The sequence below is a fragment of the Phyllostomus discolor genome, chromosome 12 (assembly GCF_004126475.2).
Source record: "Phyllostomus discolor isolate MPI-MPIP mPhyDis1 chromosome 12, mPhyDis1.pri.v3, whole genome shotgun sequence".
NCBI classification, from domain to species: domain Eukaryota; kingdom Metazoa; phylum Chordata; class Mammalia; order Chiroptera; family Phyllostomidae; genus Phyllostomus; species Phyllostomus discolor.
Window position 1 is genome coordinate 61,000,241 of NC_040914.2, and position 20,580 is coordinate 61,020,820.

The 20,580-nt window shown below is 61.2% G+C and overlaps 1 protein-coding gene across 2 annotated transcripts in view; it reads right to left on the reverse strand.

Annotated features, from left to right (window-relative positions):
* Positions 1-20,580, reverse strand: part of SMPD3 (sphingomyelin phosphodiesterase 3) — a 75,347-nt gene that overhangs the window by 4,568 nt on the left and 50,199 nt on the right. For both annotated transcript variants that reach the window (XM_036012056.1, XM_028502109.2), the window contains 5 exons: positions 7,785-9,319; positions 2,668-2,743; positions 2,385-2,540; positions 794-883; positions 466-529 (listed from right to left, as the gene is read on the reverse strand). In XM_036012056.1, coding sequence (XP_035867949.1) covers positions 466-529; positions 794-883; positions 2,385-2,540; positions 2,668-2,743; positions 7,785-9,104 — 1,706 coding nt within the window. In that variant the 5' untranslated portion in view covers positions 9,105-9,319. The remainder of the gene's footprint in view (positions 1-465; positions 530-793; positions 884-2,384; positions 2,541-2,667; positions 2,744-7,784; positions 9,320-20,580) is intronic.

The window sequence follows — 20,580 nt, forward strand, 5'->3', positions numbered from 1 at the left end:
TGTTAGCGCTGCTTGTATTTATATTTGCTTAATGGGTGGCTACCAGCTGCCAGGCTCCCTGGAGCAGATGCCACCCCCGGGGCTCTGCGGCAGCCCTCAGCCTCGCCCTAGAAGATTCTAGTCCCTTGAGCTGTGCCCAGCAGGGCTCCGGGGCTGGCTAGGGCTCAGGTTTGGGCAGGTTCTTGTAGAGTGGGTCACGACTCCTGAGGTGCTGGGAAATGCCACCTCAGGACCCCAGGGCTCCTTAGGGCCTTCTCTGTAAGGCCAGCTCCCGGGGCATGAGGGCATCCGGGGCCTCCGCCCAGCCGCAGCCTCTGTCGCTGAAGCTCTCCCAGGCTTCCTCCTCGCAGATCTGTGCCCTCTCCTCTGCCCGAGTGTAGTCATCTCCCCACGGCTGAGTCAGGGCTGAGCTGGGTGCTCAGCCCAGATCTGGGAGCTAGCTGCCCAACATAGTGGGGTGCTTACTTTTGTAGATTCTCAGGGGTGCTCACGTCCTCATCATGGAGGCCATCCGTGTCCAGCAAGGTACCTGGAGATGAGGGGGTGAGTGTGGTCACCGCAGGTAGGACCCAGACAGCCTCGAGGATGGCCGCCTCCCTGGGGCAGGAGGGGGCGGGTGGGCTCAGGCATCTGCTGGCCTGGGTGTCCCAACTCCCCCAGCCCTGGGGACTTGGGAGCAAGTCCTGAAGGTCCCTCTGGGGAGCCCAGCCTTGGTGCTGTGTCAGATCTCAGCGTGGTGGGCTCAGAACTCGGTGGTGCCCTCCCCTGCCCCCTGTCCCCTGCCCCAGCTCACCGATGGCCCATGGCTTCTCCTCCCCAGGCCCCAGGCGGCACGGGTCCTTGTAGCGTGTAAACAGGGAGTGCTGCTGCTCCAGCTTGTCGTCTGTGCGGGGAGGGGAGAGGCGAGGCTGTGGGGCTTGGCATCTGGCCTGTCTTGGGGGGCTGCCTGCCTGCGGTCCTGGACCAGATGCCACCGGGTTCCTGCCCCTCAGGTATTCCGCTGGATGGGGTCTCGGGTTCATTTGTCACTGGTTTTCTGTGTCCTTGAGAATCCCCTCCTAGCCCTCCCCACCCCTTGCCCTGTACTGAGCTTTCCTTTGGCATGAGGACAGTGGTCTCCAGGCCTTCCAGATCCTGCGGCCAACCCTGTGGGGGGCTGGCTGGTGCCGCCTCAGCTGGGACTCCTGCCCTTCACAGCCCCGAGTGAGGAGTGACCCCGTGAGGCTCAGGAAGGACGGTGACCTGCCCTGGGCTCCAGTTTGTCCTGCTAACTCATGGAACCAGGAGGGCCTTTCGGAGACCTCAGGTGGGAAGGACAGGTCACTGAGTGGGGCCTGACCGGATCGAACCCTGACTCTGGAAGACCCTAGGAGCACCCAGCGTTTGGAGCTGGCACCCGGCATGTGACAATGTGCAGGGTGCCGTAGGGAGGATGTGTGTTCCGTGGTGGGCGCCTTTCCCCTGTAAGCCCCTGAATTGCCACTGTCGTCAAGGGGCGCGTCCCTGGTCGTGAGCAGATAGGAACACCTGTCACCAGGTGAGGGCGCCACCCTGGGCCTCAGCTGGGACCTGCAGGTTTTCTGCCTTCCCCGAGGGCTAGGGCCTGAGCTCACAGACCCTGTGTCACCCCCACCAGTCTCCCCTGGGGCTGTGGCCAGAATGGGAGGAGCCCGGGAGCCCCAGGGCCAGCCGGCTTCTCGGGCCAAGGGAGGCTCAGAGCTGCCCAGACTCCCAGGAGGCCCCTGAGAGGAGCACGATCATCTGATTCACCATCAGTTATTTAAATCAATTATTTGAAATTTCACCCACAATGAACTTTTAGTCTTTTAGCCTTTAGTCTTTAGTCTTTTAGTCTAATGGCTTAAGGCATGATTTGCAGGTCCCAGTTGTACCACTTTACTTGCTGTGTGACCCTGGACTAGTTAGCAGCCCCATCTCTCTGGGTCTCAGCTTCCTCTTCCATAGCACGTGGGTAAACACAGTGCCCACCCTTCGGGTTGTTACGAGACTTAGATGCCTCAGTTGGCCCGGGGAAGCCGTGAGAACCGTGCCTGGTGCACAGTGACAGCCGAAGAAAGACTGGGCGAGTGGTGCTGGCTGACTTGTCCTCAGTCTGTTTCAGAGGCTCCAGGCTACCCTGTCACAGGTCGTTTTTAGGGCTTTTTGTCTCCAGCAAGGAGGCCTCTGAGCTTTCTAGGTAGAGCGTGGGTGCTCCTCATTCTAGGATTTCTAGGGGGCAGAGAAATCATAGTCTTGCTAACATCCCACCCACGTGCTCACAAGGAACAGGAAGTTCTTCAAGCGGCCTAACTGGTTGCCAGCTGGGACTGGGACCCCCACACTCCCCCAGTCGCTGACCTGAATGGGGAGGAGCCCGGCCTCACCTGAGGAGCAGTTGTCAAAGTTCAAATCTCCACAGACAATGTCAAACGCCACCAGCTCCTCGGGGTTGGCTGTGCTGGACGAGGAGGTAGATTTTCGGAAATCAGCCAGCCATTCCAGAAGCATGTCCAGCTGCTCACACCGGATGGCACTGTCATCTGTGGGGCAGGACCACAGAGACCGGGTGGTAAAGCCACGGCCGGACCCCAGCGGGCCCACGGCCCACCCCAGCCTGCTGGGGAAAGATCCCCCTGCCCCAGGACAGTGCGGGCCACCAGAACCTACCTTCCAGGGCATGCAGGTGTGTGCAGGTGATGTACCCAACAATTCTTTGGTCCTGAGGTGTGCTTCCCACCTGCACCTGTGGGGCAGGAGGCGAGGTGTCAGTGAGGAAGCCTGTAAGTTGTCACTGCCCTGAGCACAAAGGGACACTGGAGACACCCACCCCCCCACCAGGTCAGACTGGCACAGGTCCAGCTTTGTTGGCTCTGGCCAGCCTTGAGCACAGGTGGGCACGGTACATGTCCTGCTTCCAGGAGCTTCTGGTTTAGTCCAAGAGGCGGATGGAAAAGAAATGCCAGCCTATTGTATGGTGAGTGCCCCCAGCCATTCACACAAGGATTTACAGGTCAAACGTAGAAATAAACGTAGAAGTCTGATTTCCAACCCTGACCCCTGCTGTCCCCTGGGGGCCAGTGTGGGCAACCCCGCAGCGCCCCGTTCACTCCTGTCTGGTGGCTCTTCCCTCTTGCCCTCAGTCCTGCCTGAGATGCGATCGCACCCCACCGCCTGCTCCTCCGCAGGCTAAGTCAGGCTCCCTGGGGACTCCGCCCAAACCAAACCTTCACTCTCTCTCCGGAGGCTTCACGCCCTGCCTTCCGCTCTTCCCAGTCTCTACCCCTCTGGCTTCATGAGCGGTCACGCCACCTGCTCTTTGGCTGTGGTCCCTGTTAGCCCCCCAATCTAGGACTAACAGTTGTGGCCTGTGTCTCTGTGGCATCTGTGTCATGGGCTGGCCTGGGTGCCTCCCAGCCTCCACCCTGATCCAGTGCTTCTTCCACAGCGGCCTCTTCATGCTCCACTCTCCCCAGGCCTCGGTCCTCGCCTCCTGTTAGTTAACCTCCTCCACCGGAGAGGGAGGACCCGGGGGTGCTGCAGGGCCAGGGGCAGCTCCCCAGCTCCATGCCCAACTGCCGCTGACCCTGGCAGGCTGTCCCCACAGGTTGGTGCAATGAAAACAAACAACTAGTCATACACCACGACGACTCCCAGTGGTCCTCAGCGGTGACCCTGGTGCCAGCCTGAGCCCTTGTTAGGGGCTGTGGGGGCAGGCGAGGTATAGCCACCCAGGCCACCATCTCCCCAGCCCTCGGCACAGCACCTCAGGACCACCTGTGGGCGCCCTTGCCCAGAGGCCTCAGGTTGACCCCGCATCCTCTTCCTCCCTGGGCTTCCCTCCCGCCTGAGCTTCAGCCGGCCTCCCCAGGGTTCGCCAGTCCATTCCACACTGGGTTTTCTATGGTGATGAGAGCCTGGACCCTGGGAACTGTCCCAGGAAGGGGACCGCAGAGGCCAGCTGTGCAGGTAGCGCAGCAGCAGGGTGGGCACACCTGACACCTGCCGAGCACAGCTCTGCCCGTCCTCCCGTAAGGAATGGCCCGAGCTCGCCACTACCGCCGCGTGTCCCGGGTCTATGCTGGAGCCTCCGGAGGCTTCCACCCTGTGCTGCCAAAGTCAGGCGGGCGTAACCACCTGCACCTTCGTGTCATTAGACACCCTTAGCTTCCTGCAGCCCCTCATCCCCTTCCCCACTCGGGTGGGTGCACATCTCTCCTTTCCCAGCACCTGGGGAGCGGGGGCGCGGGTACGTGTCTGGTTTCTTGGTAATGATCCATACGGCCTGGATTTGGGGCTGTTTACAAACTCACATGTTCAACGTTCACTTTTTGCCTATACTCCTGACCCAAACTTTGGTCTAATATTCCCTGCACCCCTGAAACATCTCAGCAAATCACATACCACTGATGCGCCCTGTGGCAGAAACACACCAGTGTTAAAGCCACAATGCTGATGCGTGGCCACATGGTGGCGCTCTCGCCCCTGGGTTGCTCGAGCAGAGCCTGCCCGTCCCCTCCTCAGTCACACGCCCGCTGGGAGCACCCCTGCTTGGTGCTTCCGGGACGCTGACCCAGCCTCACATCTGTGAGGATCATACTGAAATGATACTGTAAGCAGCTGGGGCATGAGGCTCCAATGGCTGCGGGCAGTTTGAATCCATGTCCACCGCCCCTCCCAGTTTCCCCTTGAGCTCTGTGCTGCTTCCTGAGCCCCTGGTGACTTGGTCAGGCTTTGCACCAGCTGCCCTTTTGGTGGTCCTAGGGTGTCATCCGCCCCACCCACTCCCTCAGCACTCAGTATCATCTGCCTGTGCTGAGTCCTGGGCAGGGACAGGGCACAGGTGCAGAGAGGCACCACTCAACTCTGCCCCTGAGGCAACCTCGTCTGGGGAACCCACAGAAAGGTCGAGGCCGCCCAGCCCCTCCCTCAGCCCTGCCACCAGGTGTCTCAGCTCCGTCAGCTGTGAGCTCCCCCACATCCACTTGATTATGTGCCTGGGGTTATTGATTCCTGGCTCAAGTCCTCAGGAGCAGCAGAGGTTTGTGTTTCTCTTGCAAAAACAAACAGTCACACTGAGAGGTTGTGCCTCTTAATCCCGGTGGGCACGGACTGTCAACAGAGCGGGGCTGGGGGCCAGGCTGTCTTGCACGGGCGGCAGAAGTGAGCCCTGTCCCTCCCTTCTCAGGCTGTCAGGCCAGTGGCCTTCCTCGAGGACCAGAAGGACCACAGGGTGAATCAGGAGGGCAGGGCTGGCTGGAGGAGTCCCATGTGCTTGCAGCCCTGGGGTGCCGCCCTGGGCTGGCCTGCCTCCTGACACCCCATGAGCTTCCCTTCTCTGCAGGGGGAACAGGCTTGCTCCTGGCAGCAAAGATGAGCTGGGCCTGCCTTGTCCTGGGCCCTACTGGCTCCACTCGAGGGGTTCTGTCTGACAGGGGGAGAGGCGACAAGACTGCTGGGGATAAGCACTGAGGAACCCACAAAGGGAAAGATGGCTCGTGCCCACGGCTGTTGAGGGAAGCTCCACAGGGAAGGTGAGGCCAACCCGGGAGGCACGGACAGCCCTGGGGCTGGAGCAGAGCCCAGGTGGGGGTGGGGCCCGGTGAAGGCTGGGCTTCTCCCTGCACAGCAGGAAGGGGGTGATGGGGGTCAGACCTGGGGCAGCAGGATGATGAGTGGGAAGGGGGGGACAGCCGAAAACACAGCTGGGTGGATACGATAGTGCAGCTGGAGGCACAGGGTCAGGGAGGTCCAGAGGTACCCGGGCAGTGAAATGAGTTACCTGCATGGATTGGATGGGCTCAGGGCACAGGGAGGAGCCCAGATGGGTCCTTCTGGCTAGGGGACGGTGGGACCCCGGGGGGGAGGGGAGGACCAGGGCAGAGGACAAGTTCCGTTCAGGAGTGAACGGGACTGTGACCAGGGGCAGCCAGACACAGAGCCGGGGGCTCAGGGGAGACCCTGGGCTGAGACCCCTCAGCAGTGTGAAGTGGAGGCTGTGGAGTCACTTTCCTGGGGCGCACGCGCGGCTGGCCATGGTCACCACTTGGAAATGAAGAGCTCTGGCCAAGTGGGGTCCCCCGGCTGCGAGGGCTGCGAGCTGGGCCGAGGCAGGAGGCCTGGAGCTGCCAGACGTGCCCAGGTCAGGAGAGAAGTTGCCAACTGGGTTTTATGTGAAACTTCTTAATTTTTAAATGTTGGCCAAGGCAAGAAATATTTTAAGGGTGTGAACCAAACTGAACATATCTGCAGACCAGGTTTAGACCCAGGAGGTCGAGGGGGGCATGGGCATTTAGCGGATGGGCGGGCGATGAAGCCCCTGGAGGGAATGGCCAGAGGGGTGGGAGGAAAGCCCACGGTGGCGGGGCTATCTGAAGGGACCGTGTGACCCTGGTGGGCATGGCGACTGAGGTGCCAGACCAAGGAGGCAGATGAGGGCGGGGAGTGTGGGCTGGGGGCAGGATCGAGGGGTTCCCCGGCCTCTGGGCCATCTGTAGTAGGGTGGTTGGGAGGGACAGGGCACATTCCCCCCTCTCCCTGAGCCTGACAACATGCCCTCCTCTAACCCAGGAAGTTACTGAGACGAAAATATGTCCATGGAACAGAACACAGACCAGCCAAATGCCACAACGGGAAGGTTGGCTCCCTGTAGGAGGAGTGCATGCAGTGTCAGCACCTCAGGCTGCAAACAGAGAGCCGGGGACTCTGACCCCGGGCCTGTGGAGCTGCACACAAGTCACCGAGCACCTGGAGTCGGGGCCTGGGCCCGGGCGCCGGCCCTGCTCCGGCGGCCTCCGTGCAGACAGCGAGCCTCCCTTCCAGCAGCTGCTTGGCCTGCACCCTGCGCTCTCCTGGGCAGGCTGCGTGCGGCCAGAGCTGGGTCTGGGGGACGAGCGCCTCCCTGCTCGGTGCTCCCATATCAGCCACACCAGGTCCCGTGCCCGCCCTCGTGGACCCCGATCTACGGGGCAGTGAGAAGTCTTGAGGGAAATGTGGACAGAACCCATACCCACCAGCTGCTGCTTCCGGGGGCAGAAGGCCCTGTTCTGTATCAGCTGGCCAAACGATGCCTCAGAAAACTCTGGAAGCACCAGCAGCGGTTTTTGGACGGAGAATAAGAAGTCGACACTCTGAGCGCGTGTCAGGCTCCGTGGGAGATAATGAATGATGACCAAATTACCATGGCCTAAAAACTCCCCCAATTGCATCCAAATTAGCAGAGATAATTATGATTCACTTTAATTAGTGACTATGGGAGCGAAGCTTTGGGCTGGTGGGCAGGGAGCCCGGCGTGGCAGCTGCGTGGCAGCCAGGAGGGAGAGGGGGTCCCAGCAGTGAGGCTGGCGTGGCGATGGGCCTGGGGCCTGTGGCTGCAGGTTCTCGTCAGTCTTCCGTCTACGGAGCGTCTGCTCCGTGACAGGCAGCGGCATTTTCCACCCCCGCTGTCTCCCTGCCATCGCTGCCCCACCCCCTTCACCACCTGCACCAGGAGGACCTCCCCAGCCTCACTGCTCAGCCCCCACCCGTGAGCAGGCTCCACTTCACAGATGGGAAACGGAAGCTCGGGACCTGAGATCGAGATCACCCAGCCAGGACTGTCTGGTCCTGGAGCCTCGGCTGTTGTCCCTGCATCCTTATTTCCCCTATCCCTGTGTTGGGGGGCCTCTGGTTCAGCTCCCTGAAAGGCCTCCCCTGGCCATAGACCCCCCGGAGGGTGAGGGCCCCCAGGCAGCAGCCCACCTCCCACGCGACTCTGGGACCGGCTGGCACGAGCCCGGGCCTCCTACCTTGAGAAACAGCGCTCCCTTGGAGGCCAGGCTGTCGGAGCCCCTCCCGTTGGGGTAACAGTGATAGGCCACGTCCATGATGGGGTAGCGGCTGGCGAAGAAGAGGCCGCTGTTGAGACACTTGAAGCAGCAGCCGCCCCGGCAGCAGCAGCAGCCCTGGCAGCCGTAGATCCCCACGTCGTACACGATGTACTCGAAGTAGCCGTGCAGCTGGTCTTTCAGCGTGCTGGCCGCCCGCTTGTCGAACACCTCCTGCAGACACAGGAAGTCCACGTTGGCGGGGAAGAAGGCCGAGATCTCGTGGTCGAAGGCCTCGTCGGGGTGCCGCCTCCTGCGCGCCGCCGGCTTCTTCACCACCGAGGCCTTGTGCGGGGCCTTCCCGCAGGCGGCTGCCGGCTCCCCGCTGCCGCCGTCCGGCCCGGCGCGCGCCTTCACCAGGGACTCCCTGGAAGCGGAGGGGCTGCCCAGGCTCCCCGAGTCCCCGTCCCGCTGACTGTGGTTGGGCGTCTGGCCCCGCGGACCCCCGCCAGCCCCGTTTCTGGCCTGGCCTCCGGGGGCAGGGTCCTCGGCTTCAGGGTGCCGTCCCCCCTCGTCGCCGCCGCCGCCGCCGATGCGCACGATGCAAGCGTTCTCCAGGCTCCCGCAGTCCACTGAGTCCCCAGAGGCTGGGCCATTGGCAGCCTCGTCACTGGGGGGACGCCCGCTGTTGCCCTTGTATTCCACGGAGGCCGTCCTCTTAATGCTCCCGGGGACAGCCCGGGCCGTGCCATCGCCCTGGGGTGACACCAGGCTGCTGAAGCTGGCCGCGCTGATGGAGGTATTGGTGGGCGAGTCGATGTAGATTTTGATCTGGGGCCGGCTGGCCCCATTTCGAATTCTGTGCCCGATCTCCCTGGCCCGTGCTTGGGTGTTAAAAACATTGTTGAGTCTGGCCAGAGAGTCGGGGAGGAGGCAGATGTTGGCGGTGGCGAAGCAGAAGCTTTTGCCGGGACCCGTACCCTTCCATTCACTGAGCAGGGCTGCCCCGCCCGCCGAGCTCTTGTCTTCCAACCGGGAGTAGACGTAGGGCCTGCGGGAACACTGCAGGGGGCACCAGAAGAGGAACCCGAGAAACGCGAAGGGCAGCGAGGTGACCAGGAGGCCCAGGTAGATGGGCATGAACAGCAAGACGCAGAGCAGCTGGCTCTTCTGACAGGGGTCGGGTATGAACAGGGCCAGGAGCCGGTCCAGCAGCCAGTAGCATGGGAAGATGAGGGCCCAGGACACGGCGTGCAGGGCGGACAGACAGCTGTGGGGAAAGGGCGTCGTGTACAAAACCATCGCAGCTCGCTGGGCGCCGCAGTCGGCCCTCCTACATGTTGTCCGTGGCGGCGCGGGCACGTTCCCGGGGGGGTGGGGGGGTGCGTGGGGTACAGGCAGAGGAGGGGTCACCTCCTGCTGAGGCGTGACTCTGGAGGGCTGGTGGCGGGTGTTGGCCAGCCAGGCATGGCTCCCCTCAGTGGGCCATGCTAGGCCACTGAGGCCTGCCGGGGAACCTGCAAGACAGAAGGTGAGGGGCCTTTTACTCATTTTTAGGGGAGCGGGCTGGGTGCTAGGGCCGCTGTCCCCGTTCACCCCATTCCTGCTCCCTCGGACGCGAGCAGGACCAGACGGGAGCTAGCAGGCTCGCACGGGTGTCGGGGGCCGGGAGCTGGCTGGCCGGCACGCTTCGTTGGCCTGTGGGTGTCAGGGCCTCTTGGAGTAAAGGGCTTTGCGACGTGACTGCCTCTGGCTGAGCATCTTGGTCTTCTAGCCGAACTGCCTGGAGTCTGGCCCAGCAGAGGAGCACGGCTCTGTGGCCGTCGGGTGGGTAGGCAGGCTGGGGACCCTGGAGGATGCCTGGGCCTGACACTGGTCTTGCAGGGAGCCTGGGGTGAGCCTGAGGGGGGCCTCAAACCACAGCCGCCTGTCACTGAGTGTCCCCCAGTTCGGAGTGAAGAGAGAACAAGCCGCAGAGAAAAGCGACCCGAGAGTGCTGGGGCAGCGGCAGTGCAGCTGGCAGGACCCCCAACAGAAGGGCCCCCCGCAGCCAGGCTCTCCCTGTAGCCCAGCCCGCAGCAGCAGGCCACTGCCCCCGTTTCACCCCCGCTGACCCCTGGCGGGGACGCCCCCCTGACAAGGACCCCAGGACAGCCTGGGCCTAACTAACAGCCAGAACGGCCATGGCTGCCCCGTTACAAGGGACCTGGATGGTCCCTGCAACTTTTGGAGAAAGCTCCCTGGGGCTTCGAGGCCGGGTCCGAGCTCCTTCCTTCAAGCTCCCAGGGCTCAGCTGCCGGGCCCGGCAGAGGCCCAGAGTCGCTGGAATGAGTCTACCCTGGTCCGATCTCAGAGCAGGCCCCGGGCCCCGCCCCGGAGAGGCCACCAGGTGCATTTATTGTGCTGACTGTAGAATCCACAAAGTCGAGATGTTTACCCAGCCTCCAGGGACCTGCCGTGGTCATGCTGTGGCGAAGTCTGCAGGAGCACAACCCGGAGTTTCCATCACCAGAGCAGCTGGGGAGTCATCTCCTGCTCCCTGTCTCACCGACCCAGCCCAGCTTCCGCCCTAGCTCCTTTGGGGGTGGGGGCGGGGCGGGCACGGGCAGGGGGCGGTGCCTGTGTGGCCATCCATCCTGGCTGGGAAGGGGGCACAAGCAGGCTCGTCCACCCTGAGGGGCACTGTCACATTGTGTCAGGCTCAGGCTCGACTGGGCCCTGGCTGTGAGGACAGCTCTGGAGAAAAGATTTGGGAGGAGAGAGTCTGTACTGGCCCGTGGCCCTCAGGACTGCCGGACCTCTGTGATGGGTCCGAGGGGAATGCGGCCTCGCTTTGTAAAAGGCTTCCTGAGAAAGTCCCCCACCTGTGCTCCCACGCAGCTCGTCCGGCACTGGCTAATCAGGGTTGGTACCTGCTATCAGCTGGGGTAGGACTGGCGGTGGGGGAGGGGCGTCTCCCTGTTCCGCTGCCCTGTGTCCTCCTCACTCCTGCCATGGCCCCCCAAACCCTCCTGGGTAAGTTCCCTCCGCAGCCCTGCCTGCAGGGGCAGTGAGTGGCCAGGCCTGATCTTCCTGCCTCCCTGGGCTGGCCACAGGGATATTTTTGGCCCCCATCCAGGCATCGTTGGGTTTAGGTGGCCTAAGGGGCCAATAGGCCCCAGTGGCCACCATGACAGTCTCCTAAGATATGGCAGATCTGAGCACCCCAGCCCTTCCTGCACGCGATGCTAGCCCTTTGCAGCTGCCCCAAGTGCCCCTTCCAGAGCCCTCCCCTGCTGCCCTTTGGCAGGGCCTCCAAGTGCTGCCCCCTCTCTGCTTCCGCCCTCGGTCCCTGCACGTGCGCCCAGGAGTCGCTGCCGCGGCCGACACAAAAGGGCTTGCTACCAGCGGAGCTGGTTTCAAAAGCTCTGTGGTTAATTATTCTGTCTCAGTGAAATGAAAGGAGGATAAACAAACAACAACACGTTAATTAGTCTGATCTACACTTTCCCCACGAAAGAGGAGAGCGTGAGTTAAGTATCGGAGGCCGTCAACTTCGCAGTGAACCCTGGAGTCCCGCAGGGGTGGCAGGGCGGGACTCAGGCTCACAGGCCCTGGGCCCGCATCCCTGTCCGGGCCCTTTCTCTTGCCTGTGTCCCCCGGCCGCGTGGCCCATGGTGGGCACCGAGCCCGGGCTCTGTCTCCGGCGAAGAGCAGCCTTCCTCTCCTCCACCCTGCGGCTCTCTGCTCCCTGTCCTGGGGGCTGGCACCTTTGTGGAACATAGTCTACCATGCGCGTCTGATGGGGCTGACAAGTCCTTCGAAGGCCATGCGTGCTGAGCTGTCACAGCCCCCCCACCCCCCACACAGGCTGGGTTGCTCTTCCAGGTTCCTATTTAAAAGCTGACAGTGACTCTGGGTTTATCCCTTGTCCTGGTATGTGGCTTCCAGGGTTGGTGGGGAGTCCCGGATATCCTCAGCTCCTCATGGTCACTCCTGAGCCCTGGGGTCGTGGGGAGGGGCTGCACAGTGCCCCCAAAGAGTGCGACCTCTGTCCCACAAGTGGAGACCCCAGACCCCCCCTCACCCTGCCCCATTGCCCCACGCTCAGCTTGGGCTCTAGGCCCGGCTCGCCCGAATGAAGCCCTGGCATGGGGGATGGGGTGGGGGGGAACACAGCGGGGGGGGGCAGGCCTGCTGAGCCTCTGCCTCGTTGTCGGTGATGTGGGGGTGGCAACCCCCGTCTCCCGGGGCTGTCTTGAGGATGAAAGCTGGACAGACCACCGAGAGGACGGCCCTGTGTGCCCTGCTGCTGTCCCGGCCAGTGGGCTCCGTGGGGTTGGAAGGCAGCACCAGCCGGTCTGCGCACTGTTCTGGGGGCGGCCTGAGCCCACCTGCCGAACTCCCAGGCCCTGACTACCTGAAGGCCTTCAGGTTATCAGAGATGCCGTCACTGTGTGCACGTGGGAGCCCCTCCACTAACTCGTTCTTCCCCCTGCAGAGGGGACCGACCGGGCCTGACTGTGACAAGGAGGCTGGGCTGGGGAGCCGGGATGGACAGAGAGCGGAGAGCACCGTAGTTTGCAGGTTGACCTAGATGGACAGGGAACTGGCCCCAGGGAGGTTCGGGAGCCCAGATGACCCTAAATCTAGAAGGGAGTGGGAGCGCGCATGGTCAGGGCCTGGCCAGGGCCCAGGAGGTGACAGGCCCCGCCACGCTGGGGCAGACGTGGGATGTCGGCAGCCAGCAGCTTTGCCCTGCAGCTGCTCCTGTGGGTCACTGATGACCTGCAGTGACCTGTCAACACTGAGACAGCTTGTTGCTAACCTGTGGCCCACCGCCACCACAGCCTGGGAAGGGGGTGTCTTGGACTGCTCCGAGGCCAAAGCCCCTCCCCCTGTGCACTGTCTCGAGGGCCCCGGGCCAGCTGCTCTGCTACCCCCTGGAAGGGCATCCTCAGGAATGGGGCCCGGCCAGGTCTGGCCCGGTTTGGGTGTTGAAGATAGAGGGTAGGGTGGGTCCCCGACAGCCTTTTGGGCAAGCTGCAGTGGGCAGGACCTCTACCACTGTGTGCCAAATGACACGGACACTGGGGCTGCTGGTCCCCTGCCCGTCTCCCTGGGCATGCATGGTATGCGGAAGTCCTATTGCACAGAGAGGCTCAGAGGGTCCTGGGTAGGTGCTGACTTTGAGTTTGAATTTCTTCTACGGTGGGAAAGTGAGCAGCAAATCCTTAGTTCTGCTGGCCGAGGCCAGCCCTGCCCCCACTGAGGAAGCCTGCATTGTCTTTCGGGATCTCTGTGCCTTGGGGAAGTAACTTCTGGAAAGTTGATGAGGGTCAGGAGTTTCCCCACTTGAGGCTAGGATGGGGCCTGTTGCTCCTTCAAGGCCCTTGCACCTGGTCCTCGTCTTTGCCGAGGCCTCTGCAGAGCAGCAGGGCTGGGAGTCCGGGAGCAGAAGGACCTCCTCCCATCCTCTGGGCCACAGGCTCCTGTCTGGCAGGAGCCGGGCCAAGCCCCAGGCTTCTGCAGGAAAGGCCGTGAGGATTGCTCCAATCCAGTTACTGGAATGTGCTCACATCAGCTGGCAGCCCTGAGATCGGCCGGCCCATTTCTGCCTGGATGTCTGCCAGGGAGGGGTTGGCATGGCAACGTGAGCTCTGAGCTGTTGAAACTTGAAGTCAACTCGTAGCTGGGAGGACAGAAAGAACGGCTGGAGAGACTGCCTTTGTGAGTGATGCAGGTCACACAGCTCCGTGCAAGTCCCTACAGGCCACATCCCACAAGCAGAGCCGGGGTCTGGGGTCTACAGTCTGGCATGACACGCGCCACAGTGGCTGTGGCGACTGCCACCGACGCAGCTGCGCCAGGTAAATGCCTGTCGTCCTTCTAGATCCCGAACACCTGCCTGCCCTTTCTCGAAGCCCTCCCCAGCCTCCCAGTCCCTCCAGTGCACAGTCCCCAACTGTCCCTCTGATCAGGCACGTTTCTGTTTGCGCATCAGGCCATCCCCGTGTGCCCCCCACCCCAGCCTGGGAGCTCCCAGTGGAGACTCAGGCCAGTCCTAGCCTGCCCCACATCCGGCTGGGCACACCCACTTCCGTCGGCCCCACTCCAGTCCAAGGGGAGGGCCGTGAGCTGCGCCAGACCAGTCAGCACCGTGGCCCCCTGACCCCAAGCCGAATGGGTCACGTGACCCACGCTTCCTCTGGAGTTCACCGGACACCTCAGCAAAGAGGACTGCGTTTCCTCAAGACGGAAGCACGAAGCACCTGAAGCTTCTGGGGCCTTCCTGGAGAGTGAATCCGATGCAGAGGGGAAAACCTTAGGGCTGGGAGGGGAGAGGCCAAGTCACGGTGACATCTCTGAGCTCCTTTTTCCCTGTGCCCGAAGCCAACACAGCTCCTAGGCTTTCTCATTAGTGAGTCGACAAGTTACCCTTTTACTTGTGCTCGTCACTTCCCACCAAAGGGACCCTGCCTACTAGAGACCAGCTGCACGTTTTCTAAAACCCAGTTCTCATCAGTTCCCCTCCTGTGAAAACCTCCTCTGACCCTGGCCTGCCCACGGGGCTGAGGGGGGCTCCCTCCCGAGTGCTTGGAGGCCCTCAACTCCTGGTGCCCAAGGGTCGTGCTCAGCAGGCATCCCTCAGGTGACAGCCCTGCCGACATCACAAACACAAACTCTAGGGTCACCCGTGCCAGGCAGGTCCTCCTGCTGGGTACTGGACACGCTGCGGAGCTGACCCTCTGTGCCATGGTTTCTTCATCTGGTGAGCAACGTGTAGCAACCCTCTGTCAGGGTAGTCAGAGGTCACGCACAGGCTGCCCTCACACAGTGCCTGCCACATCTCTTGTAACATTTGTATGACTGCCACTGCTGGTAGTTTTCTTCCTGCAAAGGCCCTGAAGACACAGCTGGAAGCTCGAAGTTTCCTCCTTGTATGTCTGGTCGCTTGACAGAGAAGGCACCCGGCTCTCCCAGCTGAGGGGCGAGGGTGGTGTGGTGGGGCTGTCTGCTGTGGGCTGTTGTGCGAGCCCAAGTCACGGGCTCCTGCAGCAGCCAGGTGCAGGCAGAGGGGCTATAAAATTTTCAAAGAAACTTTCTGTGGGAGCTATTAATGCATCATGTGGTTTCTGAGAATAGGAACAGGCTGCAAGCAGCTCCGTGGCACTCCCTCAATCAGCCTCGGCGTTTCCCTGTCAGAGCTCAGAGAGCCCAGATTAAGCTGATTCTTGCGTGACTGGAAAGCAAATCTCAAGCCAGGTTCGCTGTGTATGTACCAGGGGTGCCCAAGCCAACCTCACGTTTGTGACAGTGGCGCCCTGTGTGCAGGTCCTGGCGCCGCGGTGACGCGGGCAGCTGCCCGGAGGGCCTGCGCTCCGTCACGGGAGGGACCGAGTCTGAAGATCTCAGCCTCCTACCCTCTACTGCCTGCCATTCCAGAATCATCTATTGGTGACTGAAAAGGGGGCCACGAAGGACAGGCTAGGTGGTGGCTGGCACCTGAAGCCACACCTGAACCGTTTCGAGCAGCACCTCTCATTCCCGTGCGCCCTTGTGTGACACCCAAGAACCTGCCTGCAGCCAGATCTGCCTGCTGCGAGTCTGCCGTGAGCTGAAGTCCTCAGGGCTCTCCCCCCCACCCTGCAGTGCTGTGCTCTCCAGGAGGCTGAGCCCCGCCCGGGCACAGGGAGACAGGGGGTGAGGGCTTGTTCCGTGACGAACATCAGATCTGGGCTCCCTCTGGTCACACCGTCTTCTCCGCACGGGCCCTGACAGGGCAGCTCTGGGCAGGCCTGGAGCAGGCAGTCATGACCACCAGGGAGGGAGCTCCAGCATCCTTCAGTGAGGCTCAAATCAGGGGTCACTGCCAACAGCTGAGCACCTAGATGGGCATGGGCCTCTTGCCTCCAGTGCTCTGAGACCGCCCAGGTGCTGGGGCCCGAGCCTGGAATGAGTGAGCCTCGCAAACAGCCACAGGTGGGGGATCGTGGAACCCCAGCAGGTCGCGTTACCTCGCTCAGGTGAGCGCTGTGGCATCTGCTGCGTGACTGAGTGCCAGCCCCCAACATGCCCCCTGCTGGCCAGTGCAGCCTCTACCTGCAGGAGAGACCCTCCCAGGGAGGGAGGCCAGGAGGAATCTGGCTTCTCTCAGGCTCTGCCGTTGAGGCTTCTGTTCCAGCAAAGTCCCTGCGTCCCTGACACCAGAGCTGATGTTTAATGGTTCACAAGCCGAACGAGGCTGGGAACACACTTTGCTTGAGAAGAAATGACAACATACTTTCTGTGGGAGTAGAACTTTAAATACACGTCCATACAAATGGTGTGATTGATGCGGGCCCAGCGTTCAGCTGCGTCTCAAGTGCAGCCTTTCCCCGGGGATGGATTGGCCGACTGAGTGGTGTGTAGGCATTTCAAGGCACCAGAGAACGCAGATGAAGACAACAAGCCTTCCTAAAACAGAACAGGCTCGCTAAAATTCTTCTGAAGGGAGTCGTTTCACATTTGGCCTTAAGTTTTCTATGCAAAGAACATTTAACAAACTGAGTCCTAGAGGATAATTTATGCAGAGATTAAAAAGCAAATCAGTGCAAATGAGTAAATAAATCAGGCAAAAGCATCTCACCAACCCCCCTGCAGCCCCGGGGAGCTGGGCCCGAGGCCAGATCTCTGGACTGAGGCTGAATCTGACTCACTACTGAGGGTTGATGCCCTTGTCCTGGGACCTTTCAGAGACCTTGAGCCCTGGGCCACCGCTATACTGAGGCTCTCCCTCTGCACATGGTACCACAGGAGCCCTTGGCTCAGAGAACCAGCCAGAAGACCACCTCCCCTTGGGAGAGGGTGCCCCAGCTCAGGCCAAACTGTGGGCTGCCTTCGGGCTGTGCAGGGCCTGCCCCAGAACGTGCAACTGGGAGAGGACTGCGGGCAGCTGGGTCCGCCGCTCAGGGGAGTGAGACCTGGAGCCTCGTTTGCATGAGACGGTGAATCAGTGGTTTGTCCGCAGCAAAGACCAGTAGGGAGGGGGCAGTGGGGGTCTAGAGTGGCCCCAGTTCCCTCTAAGTTCTGCCACCACAGCTGCCTTCCAAGGGTCTTCTGAGGCTCTGGGTTCTAGTAACCCCCAACCCTCCAGCAGTGGTGGCCCCATGTACACCCGCTCTCAGCTGTGGAACCCTGGGCTTCTGAAAAGGGTGACAAGAGCTCTGGGCTCTGGTTGTGTAGGTTTGTGTCCCCAAATTGCTGGTGTAGACATGCTAATGAAGAGAGTGACCACCTTCATTCAGGAGTGACTGATTTAAAATGGGACAAGCATGCTTTGTCCTTGTGAAGGTAAGGGTAGACGTTTACTTTTTGCTCACATCTGCCTCCAGGCCTAGGACTGGACTCTTGCCTCACTTCCTCTGGTCCCTAGAGCAGCTGGAGCCTGCTTTCCAGGCAGGAGGCAAGATCGCACTTCCTGGTGCCCTTGTGGTTGGGTAGATCATGTGACCAGCTCTGACCAATGAGCTGCGAGTAGAAGTGCTAGCAGCACTGCTGGGCCAGAGTACTTAACAGCAGGTGTGAGACCTTCCAGAGTTCTATCTCTGCCACCTGCATCTGCAGGATTTGAGTTGGTGGCTGCTCTGTCAGCCTGCATCCCAGGTTGGGGAGACACGGAGCAGGACCCCAGCTAACTCACTTGTAGCTGGGGTGAGAAGAAAACCTTTGATGATAAGCCACAGCATAACCCATCCCATCCTGACCAACAGATCCGAAGGCTTCTGATTCGGGACTTAATCGGCCCATTGACCAAAAATAGGCCTTATTGATGGACAGCTCTCGATTTCCCAGGAATATAAACAGAACTAGCCTTCAGACCCTCCTCTCTTCCACAAACATCTTCATTTTAAATGGAAATAGTCATGTTCCTCTACCCTGAATCCTGTTTTGTGTCCGTGGTCCTCAGCTCTATGGGGCCCCAGGGGAACTGAGCCGTAATCTTTTAGTTTCTAGTGGAAACTGCTTCTGGTGAGAGACGAGGCGCCGGCTGGAGATACAGGCAGGAAAGTAAGCCCGTAGACATGGGGAGGTAAGTCCACCGGAAGCAGCTCACAGAGATCAGCGTGGGGGGTTGACCCCAGGCCCTGAGCAGGGCATGCAGCGGACGGGCAGGAGGGAGTGTCAAAGCTGGGCTGCGGGGACTGCAGCTTGAGATGGAGTCAGCAGCCTATGCTCGACATCCCGGGGCCAGCCCTGACAGGCTGGGAGGGGTCCAACGCAGCCAGGTCATGCTGGCTGACAGGTGCATGCGGGAGCTGGCGAGGGGAAGGGGCCGGGCAGCAGCTGGCAGACCAGTAGGCTGGGGGTGCTCGGGATGTATTTCCTATGAGTCAGCAGCAGCACTGCGACTGCAAGGGATATTTCACAGCTAGGGCCAGGAATCTCTGGGGGCAGAGCCTTTGCTTTCTAGGTGTGTGTGTTTGAGTGTGGGGGTGTCCTCCTAGAGGGTGTGGAGACAGGAAAGTGGTAGGTTGTGGGCGGAACCAGTAGTGAGCAAGGGAGGGAGGTCAGGTGGGGCACCAGAGAGCTGAGAACAGGCACTAGGAAGGCAGAGTCACTTGGGAGGTCCCGACTGCCAGGCCACCGTGACCACCAGATCCCAGGCTGCAGGCCGGGAGGAGGTCGGGGGTGTGGGGTGAGCAGCTGTGGAAAACGGGCCGAGAGGAGGATCAGACGCATTCACTTACAGTTTATCCCTAGTTGGATCTGTGGAATTCGAATGCTTACAATGTCTGCTTAGCATCCCGCCTGCACCATAAAGACCCAGGCCGCTCAAGCAATGAGCCCCAAAAGCCCAGCGTGCAGGCCAGGTCTGTGTCCTGCTCTGGGAGGGCTGAGTGACCCCGGGGCTGGCTGGGGTCTGGGCAGCCACCCAGCTTGGGGCTACCGGCATCACCACCACTGCTAGACAGAAGGTGGACAGGGTGTCTCACCAGGCTCTCTGGTAAAGTTTTGGAAGGAAAATGAACAGAAGAGGGGCCAGCACCAATGAGGAGACGGTTTGTGCAGTTTCAACCAGATCTGCCGTAAGCAATAGGCCCAACGGGAGGCTGCAGCTGCTCCATCCTCATCTGTCTCTCCGCTCCCTACCCCTCAGTGCTGGGCCATCCTCCTCGTTCCCTTCCTGCGCTGGGGACTGCGCCTTCTCAGAGCCCCTTGGGGTCCCCTCCTCCCCTGCCCGTCCCTGCGGAGCTGGACCTCCCCTTGCCTCTTCTCTCTGTTGACCCTGAGTCACCTGTTTCCTGGTGACAGCCCGCCCAGGCGTCTCTCCTGATCTTTGACCCCATACATTTGATTGGCAGTTCCTCATCTTCCCCTAAAGATTCGTTTCTCTTCTGCTTCTCCAACACCAGCTCTGCCCCTGAGCTGTCCCAGGGCCCTGCCTCCTCTGACCCGCCCTCTGTTCTGCCTCCCGAACCCCTGTCCCCGTTCCCACAGCCTGCCATGCTCGGGCCAGGCCTAGCCCTCTCCCACCTGGATCCTGCAACTCCAGCATCTGGCCCCTCTGAGCTGGGCCCCTCTCTTCTGGTCCACGTGGCAGCTGGCAGGATCTTTCTGTACTGCACATTGGACCACACTGCTCCCCTATTAAACTTTTCAGCGGTCCCAGCTGCCCCCAGGAAGATGCACCTGGCAGGGAAGGGCAGGCTAGGCCCGGCAGCCTGATGGCTTTGCTCCTCCCCAACTCCTGGAGTCCCGGGTCCCCTGCCCTGCACAGTTCCCACCGCGCCCTCCTGGACCGCCATGCCTTTGCTGGGGCTCTTCCCTCATAGCCCTCATCTGTGCAAAGGGAGAAGGCCTCAGCAGAGGGGCTTGGGTTTGGAACTCACAGGGATAGTCTCCTTACCAAACCCTAGCCAGTCCCTTACTCTCTAGCCCCAGGAATAACTAGGGACCTTTGGCCTAAACAGGCCCTCTCTCTCTCTCTCTCTCTGTCTCTCTATCTCTATCTCTATCTCCAGCAGGCAGTTCCGGTGTGTTTATCGTGTGTTTGCAGTCTGCACGCCAGAGAGGCGACCAGCCCCTCCCGAGCTGCCTTCAGATCTGCCCAGTTGGAAACCGGCCTGAGAGAGAGGAGGCCTGAGCAGTGTCGGTAAATTTCTTCCCTTGAAACAAAAGGAGGGAGACAAGTCTCCAGTGTATGGCTCTATGGGGTGACTCTGCAGGACCAGGGACCCTGCCCTCAGGGCCAACACTGGCAGCCTCCAGTCCTGGGGAATGTGAGCTCCGGGTTCTAGCTCTGAGGCCCGTGTCCCCTGGCAGGCACTCGGGGTGTCGTCCCCTCACCTGAGCCTAGCTGTGTGTCTGGCACGTAGATAACAGGGACCCTGGAGGACTGACTGATGAGTGTCAGCCCTGCCCCCTGCAAACCTGGGGTCCAGCCAGGGTGGCTTCGCAGTCCCGCTCATCCGGGACACCAGCAGCCTGCTCAGGGCCGCAGACTCATTCCTGCCCTCCCTTCCTCCCTCTGCCCAGTGGGGTGGGGCCATGGCTATGAGCCGGTCAGTGGCAAAGACACGAGGGGGACTAGAAGCAAGCGGCAGACGAGCAGAACTCAGAGATCCACCTCTTGGGGACATCTGAGCAGATGTCACACAGCACACACCTCCCAGGATGTGCTCTTCACACCGATGGGGCGCTGCCCCGAGTGGGTGCCATTGGCCCCATTTACACCTGAGGAAACTGGGGCCCAGAGAGGTAAATGACAGTCCCTGGGAGGGGCAGCCAGGTCACCTAACTCCAATTTTCCTTTCCT